The sequence below is a fragment of the Macrotis lagotis genome, chromosome 3 (assembly GCF_037893015.1).
Source record: "Macrotis lagotis isolate mMagLag1 chromosome 3, bilby.v1.9.chrom.fasta, whole genome shotgun sequence".
NCBI classification, from domain to species: Eukaryota; Metazoa; Chordata; class Mammalia; order Peramelemorphia; family Peramelidae; genus Macrotis; species Macrotis lagotis.
The window spans coordinates 120880530-120908011 of record NC_133660.1 but is presented as its reverse complement, the minus strand read 5'-3'; the positions used below and the strand labels follow the sequence as shown (position 1 = coordinate 120908011).

The 27482-nt window shown below is 36.0% G+C and overlaps 1 protein-coding gene and 1 long non-coding RNA gene across 3 annotated transcripts in view; one reads left to right on the top strand and one right to left on the bottom strand.

Annotated features, from left to right (window-relative positions):
* ARHGAP10 (Rho GTPase activating protein 10) overlaps positions 1 to 27482 on the top strand; it is a 355007-nt gene that overhangs the window by 127316 nt on the left and 200209 nt on the right. For both annotated transcript variants that reach the window (XM_074229165.1, XM_074229164.1), the window contains exons 4-5: positions 7370 to 7441; positions 24704 to 24805. In XM_074229165.1, the coding sequence (XP_074085266.1) occupies positions 7370 to 7441; positions 24704 to 24805 (174 nt within the window). The remainder of the gene's footprint in view (positions 1 to 7369; positions 7442 to 24703; positions 24806 to 27482) is intronic.
* LOC141517803 (uncharacterized) overlaps positions 1 to 27482 on the bottom strand; it is an 84437-nt gene that overhangs the window by 18303 nt on the left and 38652 nt on the right. Inside the window, exon 2 of the long non-coding RNA XR_012476988.1 lies at positions 15845 to 15898. This is a non-coding gene — a long non-coding RNA (uncharacterized LOC141517803). The remainder of the gene's footprint in view (positions 1 to 15844; positions 15899 to 27482) is intronic.

The following is a 27482-nucleotide window of genomic DNA, read 5'->3' as shown; positions in this document are numbered from 1 at the left end:
TAAATCAGTATGTCATCTTAACAGGGGAGTGCAATCAGCTCTGTGTTTTAGGAGTATCAGTTTTTCAGCTGTGGGGAACATGGATTGGAGAGGGAAGAACCTCGGTTGTAGGGAGATCATTTTGGAGGTTACTGACCCAAGGCTCAGGAAGGGTTTCTCCTTCATTCATTTTCCAATTATATGCAAAGAAAGTTTTTAACATTCATTGTTTTGCAAACATTTGAGATCCACATTTTTCTAATATCCTCCTCTCCTTCCCCTTCCCCATGGTAGTAAACAGTTTGATACAGGCTGTAAATGTTTTTTAACATATTTCCATATTAGTCATATTGTGATAGAAGAACTAGAACTAAACAGAAAAAAAAACATGAGGAAAGTGAAAACATGAAATGGACATAGTATGCTTTGCTCTATATTCAGAGAAGCCATAGTTTCTTTTCTGGATATGGACAATATTTTCCTTAACAAATCTGTCAGAATTGCCCTCGATTACTGAATGCTGAGAGAAGTTGCTTCCATTGTAATTGATCATCTCAAAATATTGCTGTTAATGTGTAAAATGTACTGATTCTGCTCACTTTAATCAGCATCAGTTCATGTGAACCTTTTCAGGCTTTTCTGAAGTCAGGCCCTTCATGAGTTCTTACAGAACTATAGTACTTCATAACATTTATATACCATAGCTTGTTCAGCCATCCCCTGACTGATGATCATTTTAGAAGTATTTCAAAAAATACCACTTATATACCTGTTAGTTAACTCTAGATTTACACTGTCTTTCTTCTTCTTTATCCCTTCTAAGCAGATCAATTTTTATTTTTACTTTTATCTGAAATCAGGATTGCTACCCTTACTTTTTTAAAACTTAAATTAAAGTGTAATATATTCTGCTCCAGCCTTTTACCTTTACCCTATATTATCTCTCTGATTCAGATATATTTCTTATAGACATCATATTGTAGGATGCTGTTTTTTAATCCACTCTGCTATTCACTTCATCCCACTCACATTCACAGTTCAGGTTGCTAATTCTGTATTTCCCTTCATCTTATCTTCCCCCTCTTTTTTTACTTTTCTCCCTCTTTCCCCTTTCCTCCTCACCATGGTTTTCCTTCTAACTGCTGCCTTTCTGAATCTGTCCTCCCATCTGTCAGTCCTCTTCCCTTTTCTTCTCCTTTTCTCCCTTTACTTTACTTTTTTTAAGCTTTCACTTTTACTTTACCTTTATTTTTTACTTTCTCCTTTTATCAGTTTCACCTTTTCCTTTCTTTCCCATTCCCCCTTACTTCTTTGTAGGATAGGATAAATTTCTAAACTCATTTAGGAATATATGTTTTCCCCACTTTGAGCCAAATCTGTTGACAGTAAGATTTACTCAGGGCTCATAACCTCTCAGGGAAGGATTTCTGAGGGAGGTGGCATTTGTTTTGAGGCTTTAAAAGTGACTTAATAAATGAAAATGTTGAAATAAAGAGAGAACTTTTATAGATTGAGAATCGATGAAGTTTGGACAAGTAGTATGCCACTAGATTTTGGAGAATCTAGAATGCTGAAGAGGAGGAGAATGAATTTAACTTCGTGGGCAAGCCTTCCAACATGAGAAAGATGAGGAGTCAGCAACAAAAATAGAGGAGCAATATGAGTGGTCACTTCACTTAGTGATATGATTTAAGGATGTCTGAACATGACCATAGCCCATGCAGGATTTCTGATCTTTCCATCTGCCTATAGCTGGACTTTCTATTTTGGGTTACAGTCCCAACTAGAGTGTGAACTGCTTGAGAGTTTGTCTTCATTGTTTCCATTTGTATCCTCATAGTTTGGTGCAAAAATAAATGTTTAATAAGTGTCATTCATTCATTTATTCATTCATGGAGAACCAATAAAGGGTGGTGTTGCTAAAAAATGAAGGAAGGTGGGAGATCTAGTAGTGGTGAGTAGTCAGCACTAGAAATGTTTTAGAGAAGAAAAATAGGGTAAGGATTGACAAGAAGTCATTGACTTGATAATGAGAAAGGCTGGACCCTTAGAGAAGTTGAGTAGAAAGGTGGGGGGAAAACCCATTTGTTAAGGACCTAAAAGAGAATGAAGGGGAATGTGAAACATAAGTCTGGGGTGTAGACAAATTTTGAAACAAGTATTGTAGTAAAGGGATTAGAGAAGGAACAGTGGCTGTTATATAAGGTAGAAAGGTCAAGAGAAACTTTTAAAAATAATTTTGGGGGTACCTGAACATGTGTATTCACACACACCTACCCACACAGAGGAGCCCATGGGTAGGAGAGACTAAAGCTACATGAAAAGGAAGTGATGATGGCTAGAAAGTATGATTGGAGTCAGGTAGTACAAAGATAGAATATTTTTAAAAAAATTTTAAATAATATTTTTCCCAGTTACATGTAAAAATGTTTTAGCATTTTTTAAGTGTTGTGCTCCAAATTACCTCTCCCTCCCCTTCTCCCTCTCTTCCCCCTTCCTGAGAGGGTTATCTATCTGATCTAGGTTATACATGTACAATCAAGTAAAATATTTTCATATTAATAATTTTTGTGCACAAAAACTCAAAAACAAAAGGAAAAAGAAAGTGAAAAATAGTATGCTTCCATCTGTATTCACATGCTATCAGTTCTTTCTCTGGAGATGTCATTTTTCATTGTGAGTCCTTTGGAATTTTCTTGTATTGTTGCATTGCTGGGAATAGTTGTCATTCACAGTTGATCATTATATAACATTGATATTACTGTGTACAATGTTCTCCTCACTTCACCCTGTATCAGTTCATGTGAGTTTTTCCAGATTTTTTTTGGAAATTGTTGTGCTCGTCATTTCTTATCACATAATAATATTCCTTTCCAACTATATATGTCACAATTTAGCCATTTCTCAATTGATGGGCATTCCCTCATTTCCAGTTCTTAGCTATCATAAAAAATAGCTGCTTAGCAATCTTTTTAATTTTTTCTCTCTGTAAGACAGGAGTGAAGGAGATATTGGGTGTGAATAAGTTTGAAATTATTTGTTCTCTTGGGTTCAATCTTTGAGGTAGTTATTTCCCTTGGATGGAAGAAAGTGATGAGACATAAATACAGTTTTCCATTTCATAAATTCATATTATTTAAATTTGTCTTTATGTGAAGAATTCCAAAAGACATTCAAATGAGAATTCTGAATGAGAATCTGATTGAGCTGCTAGCTGTAAAGAGTGCAGAAGAAAACCAGTAAGCTTCAAAATGAAAATAGTTGGGAGAACCATTTCATCATCTGAGTGAATATTTTTATTGTATTGGAAAGATGAATCTAAATATCTTGGGATTTTTAAAAGTTCAGAGATTGGTTGAGGATACTATTGCTTGCTCTCCTCAAATATATGAGGGAAAAAAAGAGAAACAAATATCTCTCGATAACCACAAAAAAAAGTTGCATTGTCAACCTCTAGTGAAAAAGGCTAGGTGCAGTCTTCACCTATCAAGATGACTCAGTGGCTCTCCATTGCCTTTAGATGAAAAGAAATACCTTTATTTAAATTCTTCTTCCTCATTTAAAACCATTCACAGTCAGCCTTATTGGACAATTGGGTGGCACAGTGGATGGAGCCTGGACTTGAAGTCGGAAAGATGAGTTCAAATTCTGTTTCTAATCCATGCTAATTATATGACCCCCCTTTTTCTCCCTCCTTTCTTTCTCTTCCTTCCTTTCCCTTCTTCCCCCCCCCCTCTTCTCTCTTTCCCTCCTTCCCTTCCTCTCTATTTTACCCTTCTTGCAATGATTTTATTGGTTGAGGGTGCTCTTGATGAATTTCCTCCATAATTGCAGCTTGGTCTCCATTCTGTAACCCATATCCTTAGAAAGTCTCTTGGTTTACTGAGTGATGTTGTCATTTGCCCAGGGTCACACAGCTGCCATGTGTCAGAAGGCAGGAAATGAACCCTGACTTAACTGTCCACTCTTCTAAGCTGCCTCTGTGCTAGGAAGGGGGAAGGGTAGCAGAAACTTTTTCAGTGCCCTCAAGGAACATCAATTTGTTAAGAATAAGCAGATCTTTAAGTATTTCAAGGACTTGTGGTTTCATTAGTGTGGGTAGTTGTTCCCCTGACCTAAGATCCCAAACCTGTCTTCATTTTGTAGATTTGCCACAGCTGCCAGTGTGAGAGATTTCCCAAGCATAGTTGGGGGGCTACTTGTGGATGACAAGCAGACAGCCTGGTGGGACAGAGCTTAGACTGTACAGATACAGTCTTTAAGAGCCTAGGCTCATGTGCATTCCACAAGGAGCTAGCTGAGGAACTCTTCAGGGGAGGAAGCAGAAAATATTGAAATGTATTAAAGAAAGATTTGAGTGATTCAGATGTCATTCATTGTTTTAGAACTGGAAGGACCAAAGACACCCTTATTTTACAGAAACTAAAACAGACCCAGGGCACATAAGGGATTTCTTTAAATTCCCTCAATTGTGAGGGTCCCTGGTGAGATCTGGACATTAAGCCTTTTTGGAAATCTTGAATTTGTTTCACCTTTTCTGGTCCTACTGCTATTGCTCTTAATGTCCTTATCACCCACCCTCTTCCTTGACTGCACTTTTCTTGCTAGCCTTTCCTCTTTTCAAAACATTGCATAATTCTTTTAAAAGTTTTATTGCTATTTTTAAAAAAGCAGTCATTTCTGATACTCTATCTCTCACATCCAGCTGGACAAAATTCTTGTAACAAAGAAACATAGTATAACAAAACCAGCCAACTTTCACAATCTAACAATACATCCAACTGGCTGTAGCCTTGACTCTTCCACTAACTCCTGTCTAGAGGACAGCAGCTAAAGTTGGCAGAGCCTGAACCAAACGCCAGGTCTCCTAAATCACAGCACTGTGTGTGTGTGTGTGTGTGTGTGTGAGAGAGAGAGAGAGAGAGAGAGAGAGAGAGAGAGCTAGGTACTGCAACATTTCAGTGAGAAATAAAACAGTTTTCTTGGACTGCAATATACACATATATGTTTATGTATATGAAAGTGTGTATATGCTTATATATACAGTTTATATTTAAATATATAATAATTTATTATATAAATGATATATATTAATTGTATAAAATGTATATAAAATACATATATACATAACATTTACACACAAATATATTCAGATGAGGAAAGGTTTTCAGGTTTTTAGATCAGTCATACCAAAAAATGAATCTGAGGCAAGATTTCAACTCACATCCACCTAACTCCATCTGCTGGATTCTAGTCACTGTGCCACCCATTTGCCCTTAGATACTGGAAATTATTGGGAGATTTAGCATCTCTTTCATTTTGAAAGGCACTGTGGTTCAGTAGATATTCTTAGATTCAGGAAGACCTATGTTCAAATGTCATTTTTGACACTTAACAGTATGACCATAGGCAAGTCACTGAATTTGTGTGTGTCTGTTTTCTTATTTGTAAAATGTTGATGACAATGCCTCAGAATTTATCCCAGTGCCTATAAAATTTTTGTTGTTCAGTTGTATCTGACTCTTCATGATCCCATTTGGGGTTTTCTTGGTAAAGATACTGGAGTAGTTTCTCATTTCCTTCTTCAGCTCGTTTTATAATTGAGGAAATTGAGGTAAACAGGTTACGCAACTTGCCTAGGGTCACCCAGTTAGTAAGTGTCTGAAGCCTGATTAAACTCTAAAAGATGAATCTTCTTGACTGTAGACCTGGTGCTCTATCCACTGTACTACCTGACTGCCTGGAATATACTAAATACTTAATAAAAGTTTGTTGATTTGATTTGTTGACTAGACTTTATAGGTTAATAGGTTAGTATGAAATGATCTATGTTTAATGTTTTGCAAACTTTAAGATACTAATAATAATGTTAGTAATATTGAGGATAATAACTTTAACCTGATCTGTCCAAGCTGCTTGAATGGTACAAATAATATTTACTTTTAAGTAGACTTTATTAATGTTATTGGTCCAACTATGCCATAGTCCAAGGAAGTAATACAGAGTATTATTTGGTACATCAGGAAGTGTTTATATCTTTCCAGAGTGCCCTGACCTCCCCAGAAGTCTTATCTCTCTACTTTAAAAAAAACAAACAAACAAGCCAACTCTTACTATGGCTGCTGAATCTATAGAAGGTCACTGAAAACAAGGATAGGTATAAATTATTTTATAAATAAGAATGCATTTCTAACAAGTTTTGTGTGCAAATTGAATCGAATCTAGCAGGATCTGTCATTATTTTTGTCCTTTTTATTCTCTAGATGATCTACATCATTTTGAACAAGGTCTCTAAATTGATATTGTTGGGAGATGCTATTTTGGGGCCAGTCTTTTCATATATACATATATACATATATATATATATATATATATATATATTCCCTTTTGATGTTGTAAACCTGGTGTTGTAAGATGAGAGTAAAGTGTGATGTGACCCTCCCCTCCTCATCAACCACATAATGTTGTAGGCATATTAATATTTTTGTTTACCTTATAAATAACATGTTTTATTCATAGGAATGGGCTCGTGATTTTATTTTTGTTAGGAAATTCTCTAGAGCTGTTAAGTTGCAGAGTAGATGATGACTTGCATTGTTAGAAGGTGTTTCCTCTTTGGGAGAGTTTGCCTATTGCTAATAATAGATATTTATCTGGTACTTGGAAGTTTACAAAGTGCATTACACATATTATCTCACATGAGCCTCACCACAGGCCTTAAGATCGGCACAACAACTTTTACTTATTATCTGCACTTTCAAAGATAAAGAAACTGAATTATTGGGCTACTTGCTCAATAATTAAATTAATTTAATTAAGGGTAATAAGTATTGGAGATGGGCTTTGAATGCAGGTCTTCTTGAGACCTGGGTCAGCCCTCAATGAACTATGCCAGATTCTTTCTTGATATATTATGAAATATTGTTGGGTGGAATGAGCCGTTGTATTAATTAATGAAGTGCAGGAGTTGCAACTTGAGTCACAATTACAAGCCTATACATAATTTAATCTGATTGTTAAAAAAAGGAATGTGACAAATTTAAATTTCCAGAGGAAGGCGGACATCTCAAACAGAAGTGTTTTGTTGATATATATGATAGACCCCTTTGTTGCGAGAGAGACAGTTCTAAGTCCTCTCTTGAAGGATGGAAAGAGTAATACTGCATATTTTAGTCAAGTTTCCCTCCACTCTTGTCGTCCTTTACCACCCTTATAAAAGTTTTTGTGCTTTCTGAGGCTGAGACTGGTCTGGTTGTTGGCAGAATGAGATGAAACTCTTAATTATGTTATTCACTTGAGTTCTGGGTGGGGTGGATGGTAATGTAATGCTTGCTTCTTCCTCCGTGGGAATCTAACACTCTGCCCTTTTGTTATCACCCTTGTTCTTTAGGCATTAAGTGTAACGGAGACCCTGATTAAGCCTTTGGAAAAATTCAGGAAAGAGAAGCTTGGAGCTGTAAAGGTTTGTCCCTTGTTGGAATGTACTTGTAAACAGAATGTGCCTTGCTATTTCATAATGCTGGTTTACCTACATTGGAAACTTGGAGAGCTCCTGCTTTACAATTTGTGGGAATTTTCTCTCTTTGGGGTGGATATGAAAGTCTTGAATGCAAAAACTTATTCCCAGGAAGGACAGTCAGAATCAATATTGTGCTGCCTTTTTTACATTTCTAAAACTAGTTTATGTGTTTCGCCTATTAGAACTAATCTTTAGAAAAGGCTCCTAACTATGAATCAAGGCTAATGAAGATGTCGATGAAGTTAATAAGAAATCTATTTATATCTTGGGGTTTGCAAATTGCTTTACATACATGGGGTTAAGTAAACCTCAAAATAAAATAGCATCTTTTTTTCCTTCATTCAGGTTTTAATAATTTAAAAAATAGTTCAGAGTATGAAAGGGAATACTGTTTTAAATGACTTGAATCTATTGATCCATTTGGGGATCTGGCCACCATTTAAGCATGTTTACTGCCACTGCCAGAGAGTAACCTGATATATGTTTGTTTAACAATGGCAGATAGTTGGAATCTTGGTTTTGTATTTTATCCCACTGGTGTAATATCTGTCACCTTTTCTGTATCACATGTGGGGTTAAATAAATTATATTTATTATGGATGAGAGGCAACTGGATGGCCCAGTGGATAAAGCACAAGGCCTGGAGTTAAGAAGACTCATTTTTGTGACTTCAAATCTGGTCTCAGATACTTTCTAGCTGTGTGACCCTCGGAAAGTCGTGTGACCCTGGGAAAGTCATGTAACCCTGTTTGCCTCAGTTTTCTTATTTATAAAATTAATTGCAGAAGGAAATGACAAGACATTTTACTTTAAAATTTTTGTATTAACTTGCTCAGAGGGAAGGGAATAAGAATTTTTATAATGTTCCAATCACTATCCTAACTGCTTTATACAAACATTATCTCATTTGATCCTCACACTTGTGAGGTAGGTACTATTTATTATTTATCCCCATTTACTGTGGAGGAAACCTAGGCAAATATATGTAAAGAGACTTTCCCAGGGGTTACACAATTATTAAGTTTGATTCTAGATTTGACCTGGGGGGTCATCCTGTCTTCATGGAAAGGACTTTATCCACTGGACCATCAACATTTCTTAGAAGAATAGAAAACTAGGAGTTTTTCTAGATTGAAGTACTGAATACAAATATAAACATGGGGCTATCTTTCAGATTGTGTAATCATCACAAATCTTTTATATCTAACAACTGAATCTATTAAAAATGTTTTATTGATGTTTTTTAAAAGCTCTCTACTACTTTTTTTTTAGGTTTTTTTTTTGCAAGGCAAATGGGGTTAAGTGGCTTGCCCAAGGACACACAGCTAGGTAATTATTAAGTGTCTGAGACTGGATTTGAACCCAGGTACTCCTGACTCCAGGGCCGGTGCTTTATCCACTAGGCCACCTAGCTGCCCCTTCTCTACTACTTTTTAATACCTACTCCTCTCATCAAAAACGCTCCATTATAGTAAGTTTAAATGCTTTTGCAAAAAAAAAAATCCAGTTCATTGGTTATATCTTACAATATAAGCACCATTTTACTTTTCACTCCATCATCTCTCCTTTGAGATTAAAGAGATATGTTTCACTCTTAGTTATCTTCTGGATTATTTATCATTGAATTCATCAGAGTTCCAATTTCTTTTAATTCAACATTTATTCTTAAAATAATACAAATATAAAAGCTCCTAGGGCTCAAAGGGATGGTAGAGTTTGCAGATAAAGAAACTGAGGTCCAGAGAAGTGTGAAGTGTCTTGCTCAAAATTGTGTAGTTGTAAGCAGCAGAGTTCAAATTTGAACACAGAACTTTTGACTCTGCATTCAATACTATTTTCTATTAAGTAGGAGATGCCATCTAATTCCAAATATATAGTCAATATCTATAGCCCTCATACAAATGAAGACTTAGAGTAACTTTTTTTAAAAGTTTTTTTCCAAGGCAAATGGGGTTAAGTGGCTTGCCCAGGACCACACAGCTAGGTAATTATTAAGTGTCTGAGGCTGGATTTGAACTCAGGTACTCCTGACTCCAGGGCCCATGCTCTATCCACTGTGCAATCTAGCCACCCCTAGAGTGACTTTTAAAAATTGAATATATTTCATTCTGTCCATCATTCAGTTGAATTTAATGAAATTCTTTTTTTCTGTGTATGCATTTATAGGATCATAGATTAGATTTAGAGCTAGAAAGGCAGGTGGAGGGTAATATTTAGTTCAACCTTTCATTTTACTCAAATGGAGCCAGAGAGAGTTTAAGGGACTTGCTCAGAGTCCCACATATGATAAGTGGAATAGACAGGATTTGAACTCATATACTTGTTCTCAAGTTTGTTTTTTCCCCCACTGTATTATAATAACTCTGATATTTGTCTTCTAGCTTTCACTCTTGTTGCCAAAAATGCCCAGTCTCCCTTTAATGAGAAAGTTAATACTTGCCAGAGAGCTATCACAAAGCCCTCTGCAAATAAACAATTCTATTTGAATTGTAAATCTGACTCCTGGTTTACTTTCTTTTTTTTTTTTGCTTCCTCAGCTTTCCCTCTGGCCTGCCTTCCTACACAGGTTAGAGTGACTTCAGAGAACCTTTTTGTCCAATCTGACCTCTGAGTGAATTGATTCTTTCTCCACTAAGAAGGCTAGTTTAAGAGAGTTGATGATGGAATAAGAATGGGACTACTTTAATGCTAGAATACCCTATAATAATTCTCATATTTGAAACTTTGTGGCATTGTAAGAGTAAATAAGATTATTCCCAGGAACTAGAGAGATAGCCTGAGAATCTGAATATTGAATTGCTTTGTGAAGCCAAATATCTTTGATTTGTTTAGGAAAAAAAATGTTGTTTTGTTTCTGGCTAACTGGCCTGCATTGAACCCTTAAAATCTGACTTAGAATTGAGAGGTACCTTAGAGTTTGTAGTCCAAAACTTTTATTTGTCAGATGAGGAAATGGAGGTCTAGAGACACTTGCTGTCTTGGCCAAGGACATGTAGGTAGATCACATCAGAACCATTTTTCCTGGGTCCTGGTTCAGGGCTATTCCCATTCCATTCTACTGCATCCTCAGATATCTGACCCATGTTCAATTTTCACATGAGGATTAAATGATTTTGGCAAGGGAGGAGAGAGAGAGAGAGAGAGAGAGAGAGAGAGAGAGAGATGGGGTAGGGAAACAGATGACCTTACTGGAGTTTTTCCACACATGAATATCAACAATTTTAGTCATCCCCTTCCCTCTCCTTTGTCCCATCTAGTAATGTCCTTCTCATTTTTATACTGAGACTATTTTCTACTATCTGTTTCAGTTCTGTTTTTAATCATGATTTCTTCAGTGCCTGGAGCCATAGTACATAAACTTGACTTTTGCTGACAAGGTGGTTTCTGTTAATGGGATATTGTCAAGATTAAATAAAAAAGCAAAAAAACAAAAGCAGAAGTCTTGGAATTGTTCCATCCTTTCAACTGCTTTCAACAAGCTTGTATTAAATATTTGTTATGTGGAGAATATCCTGCCAGGCTCTAGAAGGAATAAAAACTCTAGTGAAAACAATTGTGCCTGCCCTCCTGGAGCTTACAATCTTATTTGGAGAATGGATGGATCTACCCAAAGAAACATGATACAGAATAACGTAAGATTATAAAGAGTAATTAGGAATAATATAAGGGTATTAATATTGTATAAGAAAGGTATAAATAACTCATATTTCAGTATTGTTTAAAGATCATGGGATCTTAGGGCACTCTATAGCTGGAAAGTACTATATATATATGTATATATATATACACACATATAGATATAGATATAAATATAGATACACACACATACATATATAAGGCCAGACTAGCCTCCTCATTTTACAGATGAGGAAACTACGATTCAAGGAAAAGTGGCTTCACCAAGCTCATACAGGTAGTAAATATTTGAGGCCAATTTGAATCTGGTTTTGATCACATCAGAATCAGTGCTGTTCCCACTGTATATTTTCTCAGGACAACACTGTGAGATAGATACTAGAAGTTCTATTTTGCCCATTTTATGAATGGGAAAACAGACTGGATTCAGTGACATGTCCAGGGATCTATAGTTGCCAGTGTTTGAATTGTGGATCAGAGTTAGTGCTTCCTGATTCCAAGTCCAATCCTTCTATTTTCCATGATCTGCAATTAAGTTAATTTAGAAGGCTTTTGAAAGAGAAAGATTGTTATCAAGAAGGGTTGGGGCTTAGGGATTGCCTTGAAGAAGAAGAAACAGTATTTAAGTCATAGGATTTTAACAGTATAGTGGAAGTATAGTGGAGAAGTCATGGAGAAGCAGGGGTGTTAAAACTTGGACTATTTGGTGGGCTGAGAACAGGCCATTGTAGTATGTGCCAGAGTATGTAAAGAGTGGAGGAGGATGAGAAGGTAGACTATGGAAGTCTTTGAGTTCCAAGTTAACATGGACCTTAGAGGACCATCAAAATGTTTTGAGAAAAAGAATGACATTGCACTATCTCTTAGTTAAGTTTTATTTTGTAATCACTTTTGTATCAGGCTCTAAGGGATGATGCTCTAAGAGAAGTCAAAGCAGTGGGCTCTTGCCCTTTTGGAGCTCCCATCTTAATGGAGGAGACAACATATAAACAGCCATATACATACAAGATGCAGTGGAAACAAGAAATGAGTCTGTTGTTTCTTTAGGTCCATTGTAGTTTCCTTCCTTCCACTATACTTCTTAAAATCCTATACTTTCTTAAAGCCTTACATACCGCCTCTTCCTCTCCTGGTAGTGGGGGAGGAGGAGGAAGATCTTAGGCCTCTTGTAGAAGGTGGGATTTGATCTGAGTGTTAGAGGATATCAGGACATAGAGGACTTGAGAGAAGACATTCCAGAAAGAAATACAGCCAGTTGGGAGATGGAGGCTTCTATAAAAGGAACAAGAGGGTCTGGGTTACTGGATCATTCCTATGCCTATGTGTGTTTAGATATACACAAATAAACACATATGTGCAAAAATATATATGTACATACCCACATAGGAATAAAAATATATATAAATATATATATGTAACTTAAATTTTTGCAGAATTTAAAATTAACCAGTTAATATTATGAGGAATATGTTAGGTTTGGAGTTGCTATAAGATATCTGATGTGAAGACATTTATCGGGCAGAAGGAAATTTAGAGTTGTAGCTCGGTCTTAAACTTCAGATGGGATCGGGTTCTTTACGTAAAAATGGTCATTGAGGGGTGGCTAGGTGGCGCAGTGGATAGAGCACCGGCCCTGGAGTCAGGAGTACTTGAGTTCAAATCCAGCCTCAGACACTTAATAATTACCTAGCTGTGTGGTTGGGTAAGCCACTTAACCCTGTTTGCCTTGCAAAAACCTAAACAAAAATGATCATTGAAACTAGAAGATTGAACAGGTTTGCTAATAGAGATAGTTTAGAGAGATGGAGTTGGAAGGGGGTGATGGCCTCTTGACTTGTGAACATCCTCCCCCACACCACCAGAGTCCCTGGAGTACTTTGAATGATGTGTCATCACTCAGCACTTGAGTTGGGATCTTAATTGGTTTTCCTCCTGGGCCCAGTGTGTGTCCTTTCAGCCTCTTATATGCCTTCTTTTAAAGCTTCTCTGTAATTACTAAATATAACCCAATATCCTTCTACTTCATCTTTTCCTCATCTAGGAGTCTCATCTCTGACCAGTGTAGACACAGTCCTTCCTAGCTTTTGTCCTTAGTTTGTAGAAAGATCTCTGAATCTGAAGTAAGTTCAAACCCCAACCGCGTCATTAACTTAGCAGTTTTTCCTCAGGCAATCACTTTGACTTTTAAGCCTCTCTCTTCTCATTTGGTAAGATTAGTATATAAATTCAGTTTTGTTTTGTTCTGTTTTTTAATCAAAACAATGCTTTATGGATTGCTCATTCTTGCATAAGCAAACTCTCTTATTTTCAACTTTCTTCAAAAGCATGATGTCCACTTCTTATGTTTCCTCTGAAGACACCGCTTTATTTATAATTTGCTTCAGCATCTCCCCTCTTATCTCCCATCCCAAGGACTAGGGGGCCCTTATTCCCTCTTGATGCTTGTAGACAGTCTCCTTATCTCCAGGACATTCATGTACCTTCCTCTTCTGACATCATTCTTGGGGAATTGTCAGTCTTGATCATCCATCTTTGACCCTAGCCTCTTATTTCCTGAATCAGGACAATGGACATAGTGTGGGCTTGAAGGCAAGAAAACCTGAGTTCAAATCTAGTATTAGAAACTTACTATTTATGTAACCTTGGGAAGGTAATTTAACTCTTGTTTCCCTCAGTTTCCTCATCTGTAAAATGAGAATAATAATAGTATCTATCTCCCAGGGTTGTGAGGATGAGATGAGATTATAATTGCAAAGTGCTTAGCATAGTCCTTTGTACATAATAAGCACTATATAAATTTTAGTTATCATTATCATCACTGCTATTATCAGCACTGCCATCACCACCCCAACACCATCTCCTAGTGTTCTACTTTGATCATAGCTTGTAACTCATTCTCATAGGATTGTATATTTAGAATTTAGAAGACCTAGAAGTCTTAATGTCTAATCCTCTCATTTTGCAGATGAGAGCAATTAATCCTGAAGAATTTTAAGTGATTTTTTTTTAGGATCACCCAGGGAGTATGTAGCAGAACTGAGATTTGAATCTAGTTTCTCAGGCTCCAGATCCAGCTTTTCTACTCATGGCACCATGTTGTTTGCCCTTTGTTTTTGCTACCTTTTAATGTTTGCATCTGCTATTTTCTTCTCTGACCACAGTCCTTTTCTTTCTTCCAATCACAGTAAATGTAATTCAATAGACATTCATAGTCTTCCACATATAATTTTATGGAAAACACTACTTAATATTGGGGATATAAAGACTCAATTGATGAAATACATTTTCTTCCCTCTGTGAGCTTATTTTTTTACTGGGCAAGATATATTGTAATTAAATAGATAAATACAAGATAATTTGAGGAAAAAAGGGGCACCAACTATTGGAGTGGGAGGATTAGAAAAGACTGAAAACCTGTTTTTCATCTTCACTATTGTCTCTAGCTTTTATCCCTCCATGGACTTCCATTCTCTCAGTTATCTCTAGTTTTCCCTGCTTTTCTGCCCAGCTTAGACTTTTGAATCAGCAATTTCAGTACTCCTGCTAGCATCCTATAACATCACCCCCCCCCCTTTTAAGGTTTTTGCAAGGCAAATGGGGTTAAGTGGCTTGCCCAAGGCCACACAGCTAGGTAATTATTAAGTGTCTGAGACCAGAATTGAACCCAGGTACTCCTGACTCCAGGGCCTTTATCTACTTTATCCAGGGGCTTTATCCACTACGCCATCCAGCTGCCCCAACATCATTCCCCTTTAACCTCCCCTATGCCATTAAAAATTAGTTAAAACTAAAACTGGAAGGAACCTCAGAGATAATCTAACCTAACCTCTTCATTTTATAGAAGTGGAAATTGAGACCCAGGGAGATTAAATAACTTTCCCCAGGTGACACAGATAGGAAGTGACCCATCTCTAGAGCCAACACTGATTACTGCCTTTCCCTATTTTTTTAGGGTTTTTTTTTTTTTTTGCAAAGCAATGGGGTTAAGTGGCTTGCCCAAGGCCACACAGCTAGGTAATTATTAAGTGTCTGAGGTCGGATTTGAACTCAGGTACTCCTGACTCCAGGGCCAGTGCTCTATCCACTGCACCACCTAGCCACCCCTGCCTTTCCCTATTTGAGGATGCTTATGCCATCTTCTTTTTCTGCTCTGGTGTTGCTGGGGGAAAATCATAAAGCCATACTGGGTGACCTCATTATAATATATGCTGTTGTCAATACTGACATTTACATTGTGCTTTCTGTTTAACCTCTGTTGGGCGCTCACTGCTGCTCAGCAAACTGTATTCCCTCATTACATGAAGATTAGAAGGAAAGAAGGAGTAATTATATCTTCGACTTCAGGACCCTTTGCCAAAACACAGTGGTATTTGTCCTATGGCATTCCATGTGTGAAAGCAAGTAATTCTGTTTCACTTAGTGGGTGGGACATTGTCCCTTGGCTAAATTCTTGGTTCTCAAAGACTTGATGTCATCGGTTACTTTCCCAAACTTATCCTTATTAATCTCATTTTTTTGCATACATAATTCTTTTATTGAATTGGTCAAGTGTTTTGTTTGCTGATGTCAGCATCTCTGGGTCCTCTGATTCTGTGCTTTACTGGAAATTGAGAGAAAACACAATTTTAAGTGATTTCCACTTTTTTAATAAGCTTTAGGGGTCATGAATTTGCTAAGAAATGTCAAATAGTTTTTGTGAATTTTACTTACTTTTTTAAATTAATGCAGATATTTTCTTCCCCTTGCTTCTACTCCTTTCTGCCCCTTATTTGGAAAATAAAATAAAAAGAAAATCAAGACCCTTGTAACAAATATGCTTAGCCAAGCAAAGCTAATTCCTACATTAGCCACATTCAATAAATCTATTACATTCTGTTCCCTGAGTCTATTATCTTTCTGTCAGAAGGTGGGTAGCATGTTTCATCATTAGTCCTTTCGAATGTAGTTGATTAGACAATTTTATTTTATTCAGGTGAGCAGCGATGAGTGAAGACTTTCCTTCATGCCAGTTTTTAATGTATGCCTGATATAGTCAACAAAAGCAATGACTTTCAAAAGGATAGTAAGTTATTACAAATAATAATTAGCATTCATATAGCACTTTAAAATTTGCAGAGGATATTGTGTACATTATCTTATTTTATCCTAGCAACAGTCCTGGGAGTTGGGCATTCTGTTAACCTCATTGGCAGATGAGGAAGCTGAGACTGAGAAGGGTGAAGTGATATGTCCAGGATAACAGAGGCAGTAAGTCCTCATGTCAGCAAGCATTTAATAAGTACTTCCTATAGATCTGGCACTGTGCCGAGCTCTGGGAATGCAAATTCAAGTATAACAATCCTGTGTGTTCAAAGGGAGATGGGAATAGATCCATCTGAGCATCTTGTCTCCTGCACCTACCCTTCTCCAAAGGTGACTTTAATTACTTCAGGGAGAAGAAGCAGGAGGTTGGAATGGTCATTGGCTGGCCATTTCTTGTGCTTTTCAGAAAAGGGGGATACAGGACTAGAGTTTTATCTGTTTGTTAGTCTAGGGGACATAGCTTTCAGTTTCAGGATATTTCTTAATTGGGAAGAGGGAGCCAAGTGTTAATGGGTTTTTTTTTTTTTTAATGTAACATGGCAGAAGATCAGAAAGACACCATTCTATCACCTGCCTGTTTCCTGCACTGGTGGAGGTCAAGGAGATGGCACTCCTTCCTCCTCCCTCTTCTTTTCATCTAGTCTGCCTTCAGGGATAAGAAGGAAATGATATTCTATCAGCTTCTCTCATTACTCAGGTGCTTGAGCTGCCTAAAATCCTGAAGGTGCACAACCATAGTGATATTAATAGTAACAATGGTGATAATTATAAAATATTAATAATAGGAAATAATAAATTCTCATTTGGTTAGGTCCCAGAGATGCTGAACCCCTCTGTCATTATATAATGATAATTAAACAGTACTCATTCTCTGTCTCCCACTGCCTATTCCCTTATTCCTCTTCCCTTTAACTCCCTGAAGGTTTACCATCATACTCTAAAGATGTCTAAACCTTCCATTGGAATAGGAACTTCATGGGTAACAAAGCTGTTTTCATTTTAAATCTTTTCCTTTTTCACTCCTTTTATATTTTGGCTCTCACTGAGACCTGGCTCTCCCTCCTGATGACACAGCCTCTTTGACCTAACTCTCTAGCCCTAGTTGAACTCTTTACACATTCCCCAACTCATTGATTGGCGTGGAACAGTAGGAATTCTTTTTTGCTCCCCATTGTGACATCACACTCTCCCTCTATCACAGTTACTCATTAACTTCTCCTCATTTGAGGTTCACTCATTCTATAGCTTTACTTCTCAATCAGAAATTTGGTAGTTGTCTACTGATTTGTAGGACACTCTTCTTTCTTTCCTTTCTTTTTTTTAGAAATATATTTTTATTTCATTAACAAAATTCCCCATTACATGTAAATTTCTTTCACACTTCTAAAATTTGAAGCTCCAGATTCTTTCTCCTTCCTATCCCTTCATCTCCTTGAGAAGATGAGCAATTTGATAATGATTATATATGTGTAAAGTTATGCAAAATATTTCCATATTAGTCATAATGAAATATAATAATGCAGACCAAAAAAAAAAACCCAAAGTAAAAAGTATGCTCCAATTGGCTTTCAGAGTTAAAAAATTCTTTCTCTGGAGGTATAGGATAGCATTTTTCACCATGAGTCTTTTAAAATTGTCCTGCATCTTGATTAGAGTAGCTGAGTGTTTTGCAGTTGATTGTCTTTACAGCATTGCTATTACCATGCATGGTGTTCCTCTGGTTTTGCTCACTTCACTTTGCATGAATTCACATAATTCTTCCCAGATTTTTTTGAAACTATCTTGCTTGTCATTTATATTTTTTCTTTTTCGAGGGGAGAGGGAGGGAAGAGACTCAGTGAGGGTCATTTATTTATTTCCTTTTTTTCTTCCATCCATCCTTCTATCTATGTTATATTTTGAATTCTGAGCTTCTTCCTCTCTCCCAATCCTATATTAGGGAAGGCCAACATTTGATACATATACACATATGTGTGTTTGCATATATATATATGTATATATATGAAATCATACATTTCCATATATCAGTTCTTTCTCTAGAGGTGAATAGCATCTTCCTTCATCAATAATATTGCTGTTTCTATATACAATATACTTTTTTTAAGGTTTTTTGCAAGGCAAATGGGGTTAAGTGGCTAGGTAAGTGTTTGAGACCGGATTTGAACCCAGGTACTCCTGACTCCAGGGCCGGTGCTTTATCCACTGTGCCACCTAGCCGCCCCTACAATATACTTTTGGTTCTAGTCCTTTCACTTGTCATTATTTTATGTAAGTTTTTTCATGTTTTTGTAAAGTCAAGCTGCTCATCATTTCTCCTAGAGTAGTAGTATTCTATCACAATTATATATTACAACTTGTACAATCTTTCCATAATTGTTGGATATTCTATCAATTTCTAAATCTTTGCCACAACAAAAAAATTATAGCAATTTTTTATAAATGTTTTTCTTTGATATCTTTGGGATACAAACCTAGTAGTACTTTTGTTGAGACAAAGGGTCTACATGGTTTTAGTACCTTTTGGACTAAGTTCCAAATTGTTCTATAGAATGATTGGACCAATTCATAATTCTACAACAGAGCATCATTGTCTCAATTTTCCCATATTCCTTCCAGCATTTGTCATTTTCCTTTTCTGTCATGCTAGCCAATCTGAAAAGTGTGAGATAGTATCTCAGAGTTTAATTTGCACATTGCTTTCAAGAGTAGTGATTTAGAACATTTTTATGTGGCTGTTGATTATTATTACTGTAACTTTGATTTTTTCTCCTTAAAATTGCCCATTTACTTCGTTTGACCATCTGTCACTTGAAAGTGGCTCTTTTTTATATATTTGTCATGTTTCCTATATATATTTGAGAAATGAATCTTTTTCAGAGAAATTTGCTCTAAAATTTCCCTTAGTTTTCAGCTACCCTTTTAATCTTGATTCCATTATTTGGTTTTTTTTTGGGGGGGGTTAGGTTTTTTTTTTTTGCAAGGGAAATGGTGTTAAGTGGCTTGTCCAAGGCCCCACAGCTAGGTAATTATTAAGTGTCTGAGACTGGATTTGAACCCAGATACGCCTGACTCCAAGGCCGGTGCTTTATCCACTACGCCACCTAGCCGCCCCTGATTCCATTATTTGTGCAAAAACTTTTTGATTTCATGTAATCAGAATTCTCCATTTTGCTTCTTGGGATCTATATCTTTTATTTACTTAAAACCTCTTCTCTTCTTTTTAGATCTGACAAGTGCATGAATTTTCCATGCTACCTTCATTGATTTATGATATTACCCTATGTGTCTAAATCATTTATCAATTTTGACCTTATCCTGGAATATGGTATGAGGTATTGGTCTTAACAAAGTTTCTGCTAAACTCCTTTCCAGTTTTCCCAGCAATTTTTGTCACATGGACTCCCTTTCTTCTATTTTTTTAATTTCTCCAAAATTTTTAATTATTTATTTTTTAAAAATATTGTCTTTTATTTTTTTACTACCATTCTTCTTCAGTGGGTTCGTTGCTTATAATCTTTCACTCTTTCTGAACTTTTACCCTCATACTAGGGTATTTTAGTATACATATTATTCCCTCAAACATTTTCATGTTCCAGGTTTTCTACATGCTGATTTCTTGTGACCTACTCTTCCACTCTACCTTGACTACATACAGAGATGGTCATATCTTTGATCTTGTCATCACCCATAAATGCCAGGTTTATAAACTGTGAAATTTTCCTTTTTAATTAAAATCTGTTATCATTCTACTTCCTCCTTTACCTTGAAACTGTAAACCACCTTCTTTGTCTATACCATGACTCCCAATCCTTTGACCACCTAATTCTTTTCCAGGCCATCTTCCCCACAGTGGCTGCATTGTCTTTCTTTCCCCATCTTGACCCTTTAGAGAGATAGTTCAATTATAGACTTCTTCTTTTGAGTTTCTTGCCTATTCGTACTATTACCCTCAGTCCTGGATTAGTTTCTTTATTTGCTACCATTACTCCTACTCATGAGTTGCTGAATGAATCTAGAGAAAGTCACAAAATAATGTTTCCTAGAACCAAATTTATATTATGTAATCTCAACAGGTCCTCACTTCAGTAGTTAATCTTTTTTTACGTTTATCTTATTGACTCACCACAGAGGTTTTCCAAATCTTTTCTTTCATCCTCAAATCTTCTATAGTTTTCCCTTTTCCTTATTTGAAATCCCTGTATCATATTTCACTGAAAAACATTGAGACCGTTGACCAAAGAACTTCCTCTTCTCTCTTCCTTCTTCACTTGCATTTTGCTTGTTTCCTTGTTCATGCTCTCATTTAATGAGATGGTCTGTCTCTTTCTGAAGACCAACCCCTGTACATGCACAAGTGATCTCATTCCATCCCATCTTTTCCAGCAGATTGCCTCTAGCATCCCTACTTTCTCATGTTTACATATCTCAACTTTTTTTGACTCCCTACTGCCTACAAACATATCCATGTCTCTCTCCTCCTCAAAAATCTCTCATTTAATCCATCCATCATCTCTAGCTATCATCCCATATATCTCCTCCTTTTGCTGGGGGGTGGGGCGGGGCACAGAGAGCTAAAGTGCTTGAGAAGGTCACCTGCATTGGAGGCCTCCAATTCCTTTTCTCTCACCCTCTTCTTAATATTCTACACTATAGCTTCTAATCCCAAAATTCAACCCAAACGTTTTCTTCAAATTTACCAATGATCTCTTAATTGCCAAATCTATTTTTTCCTCAATCCATCCTTCTTGACCTGTTTATGGCCTTTTATTCCCGCCCCCCCATCTAGGTTTTTCAAAGTATAGTTGCCTCCTGGTTATCCTCTTGTCTTCCTGACTATTCCTTCTTAGGCTTCTTTGTTGATCTTTACCCTGATCATACCTCCTGGTTTTAGTTTCTCTCCTGGACCCTCTTCTCTTATTTTGTCTCTCTGTTCCATTTCACTTGATCTCATTAACTCCTTTTTGGATTCAGTTACTATCTTTAGGCTGCTAATTCTCCAGTCTACTTATCTAACCTTAGTCTTTTATCACCCCCCCCCAAAGTCTTTCTTCTTTTAACTGCACAGTAGACACCTCAAACTGAATGTCTTGCAGACAGCTTAAATTCAACATGTGCCAAACTGAACTCATCACTTTCTCCTCTTCTTAATCTTTTTATTATTCTTTAGGCTTGTGACTTAGGTGACATCTCAAGTCCCCATTCTCCCCCTCATCCCTATCCAGGCTCTTTCCATGGTTTATCTCTTGTCCAAGTCCACTATTTTGATGTAGGCTTTCCTTTCCTCATGCCTTAACTATTGCAGTACCCAGATGGTCTCTGCCTCAAGATTTTCCTCTCTTTAATCCATCTCTTCTCAGTTATCAGTCAACTTCCTAAAATATAGATCATAAATATTTACCTGCCTTCTCCTTCCATTTTTGCCCCCACCCCCATTGTTAGATAAAGGGGGGATAGAGGAAAAATAAAAAGTAAAATGTGGGACTAAAATCAGGGCTCAGGTAGCACACGAAAAAGAAATCATTCCAGGAAAGGTTGGAATAGATTTTTATTTTAATTTAGGAAAGCAGAAGTTTGAAAATTAGGAAGAGAGTGTTCTGTATTCCTGGAATTGTTAAAACACGGGGTAAAAAAATCAAAGGAATGTTTTTGAAAGCACGAAGAGCAGAATGCCCTCCTTGGCCTTGGCTAAATGTTTATTAAAGCCAATAATAAGTTGAACAGAGTAAACAGCTGTGAAAAAGGCAGGTTATTTTATATTTTAACAGTTCTTTCTTGTTTCTGTTATCCTTTAAAGGGGTCATATTCAATGAAAATCTAAATGTTGTTTCTGGGGAATATCTGGATAATTTCTGTCACTGAGAATTTGGCAATGGCATATAGGCTCTTCTGCCCTCTGGCAGCATGTATTGCAAAAATATCAAATAAAGGTTCAAGAAAGAAGATGGTAGGGGGAGGCTAGGTGGCGTAGTGGATAAAGCACCGGCCTTGGAGTCAGGAGTACCTGGGTTCAAATCTGGTCTCAGACACTTAATAATTACCTAGCTGTGTGGCCTTGGGCAAGCCTTGCAAAAAAAACCTAAAAAAAAAAAAGATGGTAAGGGTGTTCTCCATGAGGTTGTGTATATTCTCAGTATCTTTGCACATGAACAGTCATTATTCTCTTCAGACCTCTGGGCCTGCTGTCTGACCCACTGGTGTACCTGGTAGACCCACTGACCTTAATCTTGGCCTCTCTGCTGAATGCTTAGGAGTAATAGACCTTTTTACTTGCCCTGTCACTGATCTTTTTTATGTGTCTCATCAATCTGCCTCAATTAGAGGGAGTATTCTTTGAGAATATGAATTCATTCTCATTCTCTCTCTCTCTCTCTCTCTCTCTCTCTCTCTCTCTCTTTCTTTTTTTTTTAAAATTTCCTACTTGTATTTCAGGTACTACATAGTTCTTGATCTTAAATAAGTCATTTATAAATGCTTTTCCATTCATTCATTAATTCACTCATTCCTTTTTTTCTGGTATACTGTTAATTGTATTTCAAACTGGGTATTGCAGGTACAGTGAGTCAGGAAGATTTTCTTATTCTTTTATTTTTGAAAGATTTGATTTATTTTGAGTTTTACAATTCCCCCCCCCCCCAATCTTACTTCCCTCCCCACCCAGAAAGCAATTTGTCAGTCTTTACTTTGTTTCCATGTTGTACCTTGATCCAAATTGAGTGTTATCAGAGAGAAATCATATCCTTAAGGAAGAAACATAAAGTTTGAGATATAGAAGAATGACATAATAAGATAATTTTTTTGAAAATAATTAAAGGTAATAATCTTTGTTTTTTTGTTGAAACTCCACAATTCTTTCTTAGGATACAGATGGCATTCTCCATCACAGATAGCCCCAAATTGTGCCTGATTGTTGCCCTATTGGTATGAGCAAGGCCATTAACGTTGATCACTCCCCTATTGCGGTTAGGGTGGACAATGTTCTTCTGGTTCTGCTTATCTTGTTCATGCAATTCCTTCCAGGCTTCCCTGAATTCCCATTCCTTCTGGTTTCTAATAGAACAATAGTGTTCCATCACATGCATATACCACAGTTTATTAAGCCATTCCCCAATTGATGGACATCCCTTCAATCTCCAATTCTTTGCCACCACAAGCTGAGCTGCTATGAACATTTTTGTACAGGTGATTTTTGACCCTTTTTCATAATCTTTTCAGGGTATAGACCCAGTAGTGGTATTACTGGATCAAAGGGTATGCACATTTTTTTTGCCATTTGGTCATAATTTCAAATTTGTGCTTTATATTTTTATAAAGCATTTGTCTTATCTCATTTGAAAACTTTATAGCAACCTTAAAAAACAGGTACTTGTGTTATTAATTACCATCTCTTTTGTACAAATGAAAGACTGAAATAAGAGAAGTCAAATTCTTGCTTATGGTCATATTACCAGCAAATTCATTTTTCATTTTAAATCAATATTACTTTTTCCATACTTGCATAAAGATTATTTTTGTTAATGTCATTCTGAGGGCAGGTTCTTTGCATTTCCACTGCCAGGTATGTTGTAGACACTTAATAAATGGTATTGACTACTTAATATATAATGTACAGTATATTCACTTTTACAAAGGGTAAGGACCATAAGTTCAGAGGAAACAGTGTGAGATTCAATCTTAGAAATCTGTTTTTGATTCCTATCTTTGTTTATTACTTCCTGCATGGCCCTTGATTAATCATGATCTCTTATGGTTTCCAGTTTCTTAATCTGTAAATTGAAGGGACTGGACTAGATGACACCCAAGGTCTTGTGTAGCTTCTGTTGCTCCAAATTTTGCAATCCTGTAAGTAGAACAGAGCCTTAGTTCTTGTTTCTAAGAAAGAAGAATATTTAAAAATTTTGTTGGAATTGGTCCTCTTGTCTCTACTAACAGAATGCAAATCCTGTATATTTTAAAAGGTGTTCTTCAGTAGTTAGCTAGCATTGCCATATCACTTTAAGATTTATTTATGTTTTAAAAATATTGATCCTCACAATAATCCAGTACAGTGGGTGTTCATTTTACCTATATGTTATAGGTGAGGAAACAGAGCCAAATGGAAATTAAGTCATTTGCCTAAGGTTACACAACTAGTAAGTGACTGAGGTAGGATCTGAATTCAGGTCTTCCTGACTCCAGGTGCTATGAGTCTGCCATACCTCCATACCACAGTGAAATATCATGTTCACGTCTAAGTGAAAGGAAGGTGAACTGATAAATACCACTGACCCACATGTAAAATTAAGGAAAAAGTGTTGTAAGGAGTTCATTCTTCAAGCTGATAAATCATTCCAGATTTGAGTAAAAATAAATGTTCTCTAATTCATTTTCAGCAATCTTCATAGTCTTTGATCATGCTTTGTTTTCAAGTGTTTTCTATTTTCAATTCTGTGGTAGATTGGATTTTTAAAATAATTCTTTAATTGTCTTTATCTTTTTTTTAATTTATAGGAGGAAAAAAAGAAGTTTGACAAAGAAACAGAAAAGAACTATAGCCTTTTGGATAAACATTTGAACCTTTCAGCTAAAAAGAAAGATGCTCATTTGCAAGAGGTATTTATTCATTTCTCTCCCAGTGCATTATAAGAACTAAACATTTGTATGAGTCTCTGTTACTTCTTTTGGTGAGTTTTCTTTTTGAAAGTAAAATAAACTTTTTCCAGTGCTTAGAACTATAAATGTGATGTTGATCCAAAAACTTGAGGTCATCAATATTGAATCATTACCAGCGACAGAAAAAAAGAGATGTCTTTTTTCAGGGGAAAAGAGGACACAAATAAATCAGTAGAACATTTTGTGCTTAACTCTGCCTGTACTTATGAATGTTTACAAAGAAATAAAATATTGGTTATGTTGGGTGTTTTTCAAAATAAAAATAAATTTAGAGGCTAATAAAATGAAAGAAAAGATACAATAATGTTTTATTAAGTAATTGGCCCTATAAACAGCCTTTCAGATATGTTTATAAGGGACCTAAAATGCCTATAATTTCATGTCTTCCTGCTGTTTCCTATTTATCCTTCATATAGCTTGCTTTATACATACATACATACATATGTGTGTATATGTGTATACTCATGTATTTGTTTGCAAGTTGATTCTCTCATTAGGTTGTAAGCTCCTTGAGGTGAGAGGATGTCTTTTATCTCTTTTTGTATTTTTGTATACTGTTTCACAGTGATTAATATGTAATAGGTGCTTAATAAATGTTTGTTTGATAGCATAGTTTTTAGGATTACAAAAGATATAGCCACTAAAAAGGAGTATTTTTTAAATTAAGATTCATATGAATACTTTTTTCTACTATATCCTTCCTGCTATGTCAGAGAATTGCCTTATAAAAATGTTTTGAAAAAGAGACAGAGGGAAAAAACCAGGAAAATGGATCAATACATTGAAAAATGTAGGGTTCCATAGCCATGAACCCTGAGCTGTAGAGTACAGGATCTCTTTTCATATCTCTTCTTTGGGGCCAATCATATTTTTTATAACTTTCTAACATTTATCTTGGATATTTTTTGGTAGTTGTTCTTTTCATTTACTTTGATGTAGTTAATAACTGTGCATATTCCTTTGCCTGCTTACCTCATTTTGCATCTTTTCATGTAAATCTTCTCATACTTTTCTCCTCATTATCATTTCTTACAGTACATTAATAACCCATGAAATTTATGTATCACAGTTTGTTTTACCATTTTCTCATCTGTGAACATCTATTTGGTTTCCAAGTTTTTTGTTGTTGCTGTTATTGTGAAGTCTCTGGTATTGATGGCATTGATATTTTAATCAGTTTATTTGAACAATTCCAAATTACTTTCCAGAATGGTTGAATTGATTTATATATTTATCAAATATTCATTAGTATGTTTATCTTTGAATAGCCTATCCCGAAATTGTGATTATAGTATTCTGCTGGTGGTCATGACTTCTTCATTCTGTGCCTTCCCAATCATAGTTGCATTAGTTGTCAACTTGCTCTGGTTTTCTCCTGAGACACTCCTTCCATCATTTGTGGCTTGTGTCTGCCTTATATTGAAGCTCTGATCCAGATGATATTTTTCTTCCCATTATTTGATATCTTTTTAAGATCATTATTGAAGTGTATGTGGTAGAACTGGGCTTCTCTGTATTAATTGTCATGCTGCTATCCTCCCCTAAAGTCTCTGAGAACATTCTTCTTAACTTATTATCAAGAATAGTGGGAGCAATACTTTGTGTACTTAGGGTGTAAGGAAGGAGAAATTCTCTATAGTTTGAAGATCACAGTGGTCAGAATAAAGTGAGACTTTTAGGAGAATGAAAATTAGCCAGTATTTTTTGTTTCTATCATTTTCTTTTTATCTTCCCAGTGACTTCTATTTTCTCTGCATATATTTTAGCATTTGACCTTGAAATCTGGAAAACTGCCAGTGACTTCAAAGATAGTTGCTCATTAAGGAATAAAGTTCAAACAATTCTAGTAATCTTAAGTGAATTTGGTGTTTCTGCTTTTCCCCTTAACTTTTGAAAAAATTTGGTGAAATTTTGTACTGAAAATAAATTTTTAATTTTTTAAACACCTAAATGGAAAAAAATTACTAATATTTTGCATTTCTTATGTGATAATTACTTCTCCCTTCCCCCTTGAAAGATTTGGTTAGACTATGTATTGAAATATATCTATCTATGTATCTATGTATCTATGTATCTATCTACACACACACACACACACACACACACACTCCTGACTCCAGGACCAGTGCTCTATCCACTGTGCCACCTAGCCTCCCCCACTGAAAATATTTTTCAAAACCTTTTTAACACTTAAATGTAAAAAGAAGATTTATTTTTTTTCTTGGTAATTTTTTCCCCCACTCTGTCCCTTTGAAAGATTTGGTTAGCATATGTATTGGAAAAATTTTTCTTAAAGCTTTTTAAGCAGTTAAATTAAAAAATATTTTAATAAGACTGTTTTATTTTTTTCCTGACAACTTTTCCTCATATCATGCTTCATTTTGGGGGGATGGGGATTAAACCCATGATTCCATTTATATGGTGAACTCTCATTGAGAAAACTGTCTTTGAATTTCTTGGTCATAGAATATTTCCTGGAGGCACTAAGAGGGTAGGTAACCTATTAACTGTCACATGGCTCCTATGTGTCAGAAATGATATTTGAGACCAATTCTTTCTGACTCTGATGATGATGTTTGCCCTTCATTCTTGAAGAAGACCATGACTTCAGGGAAGT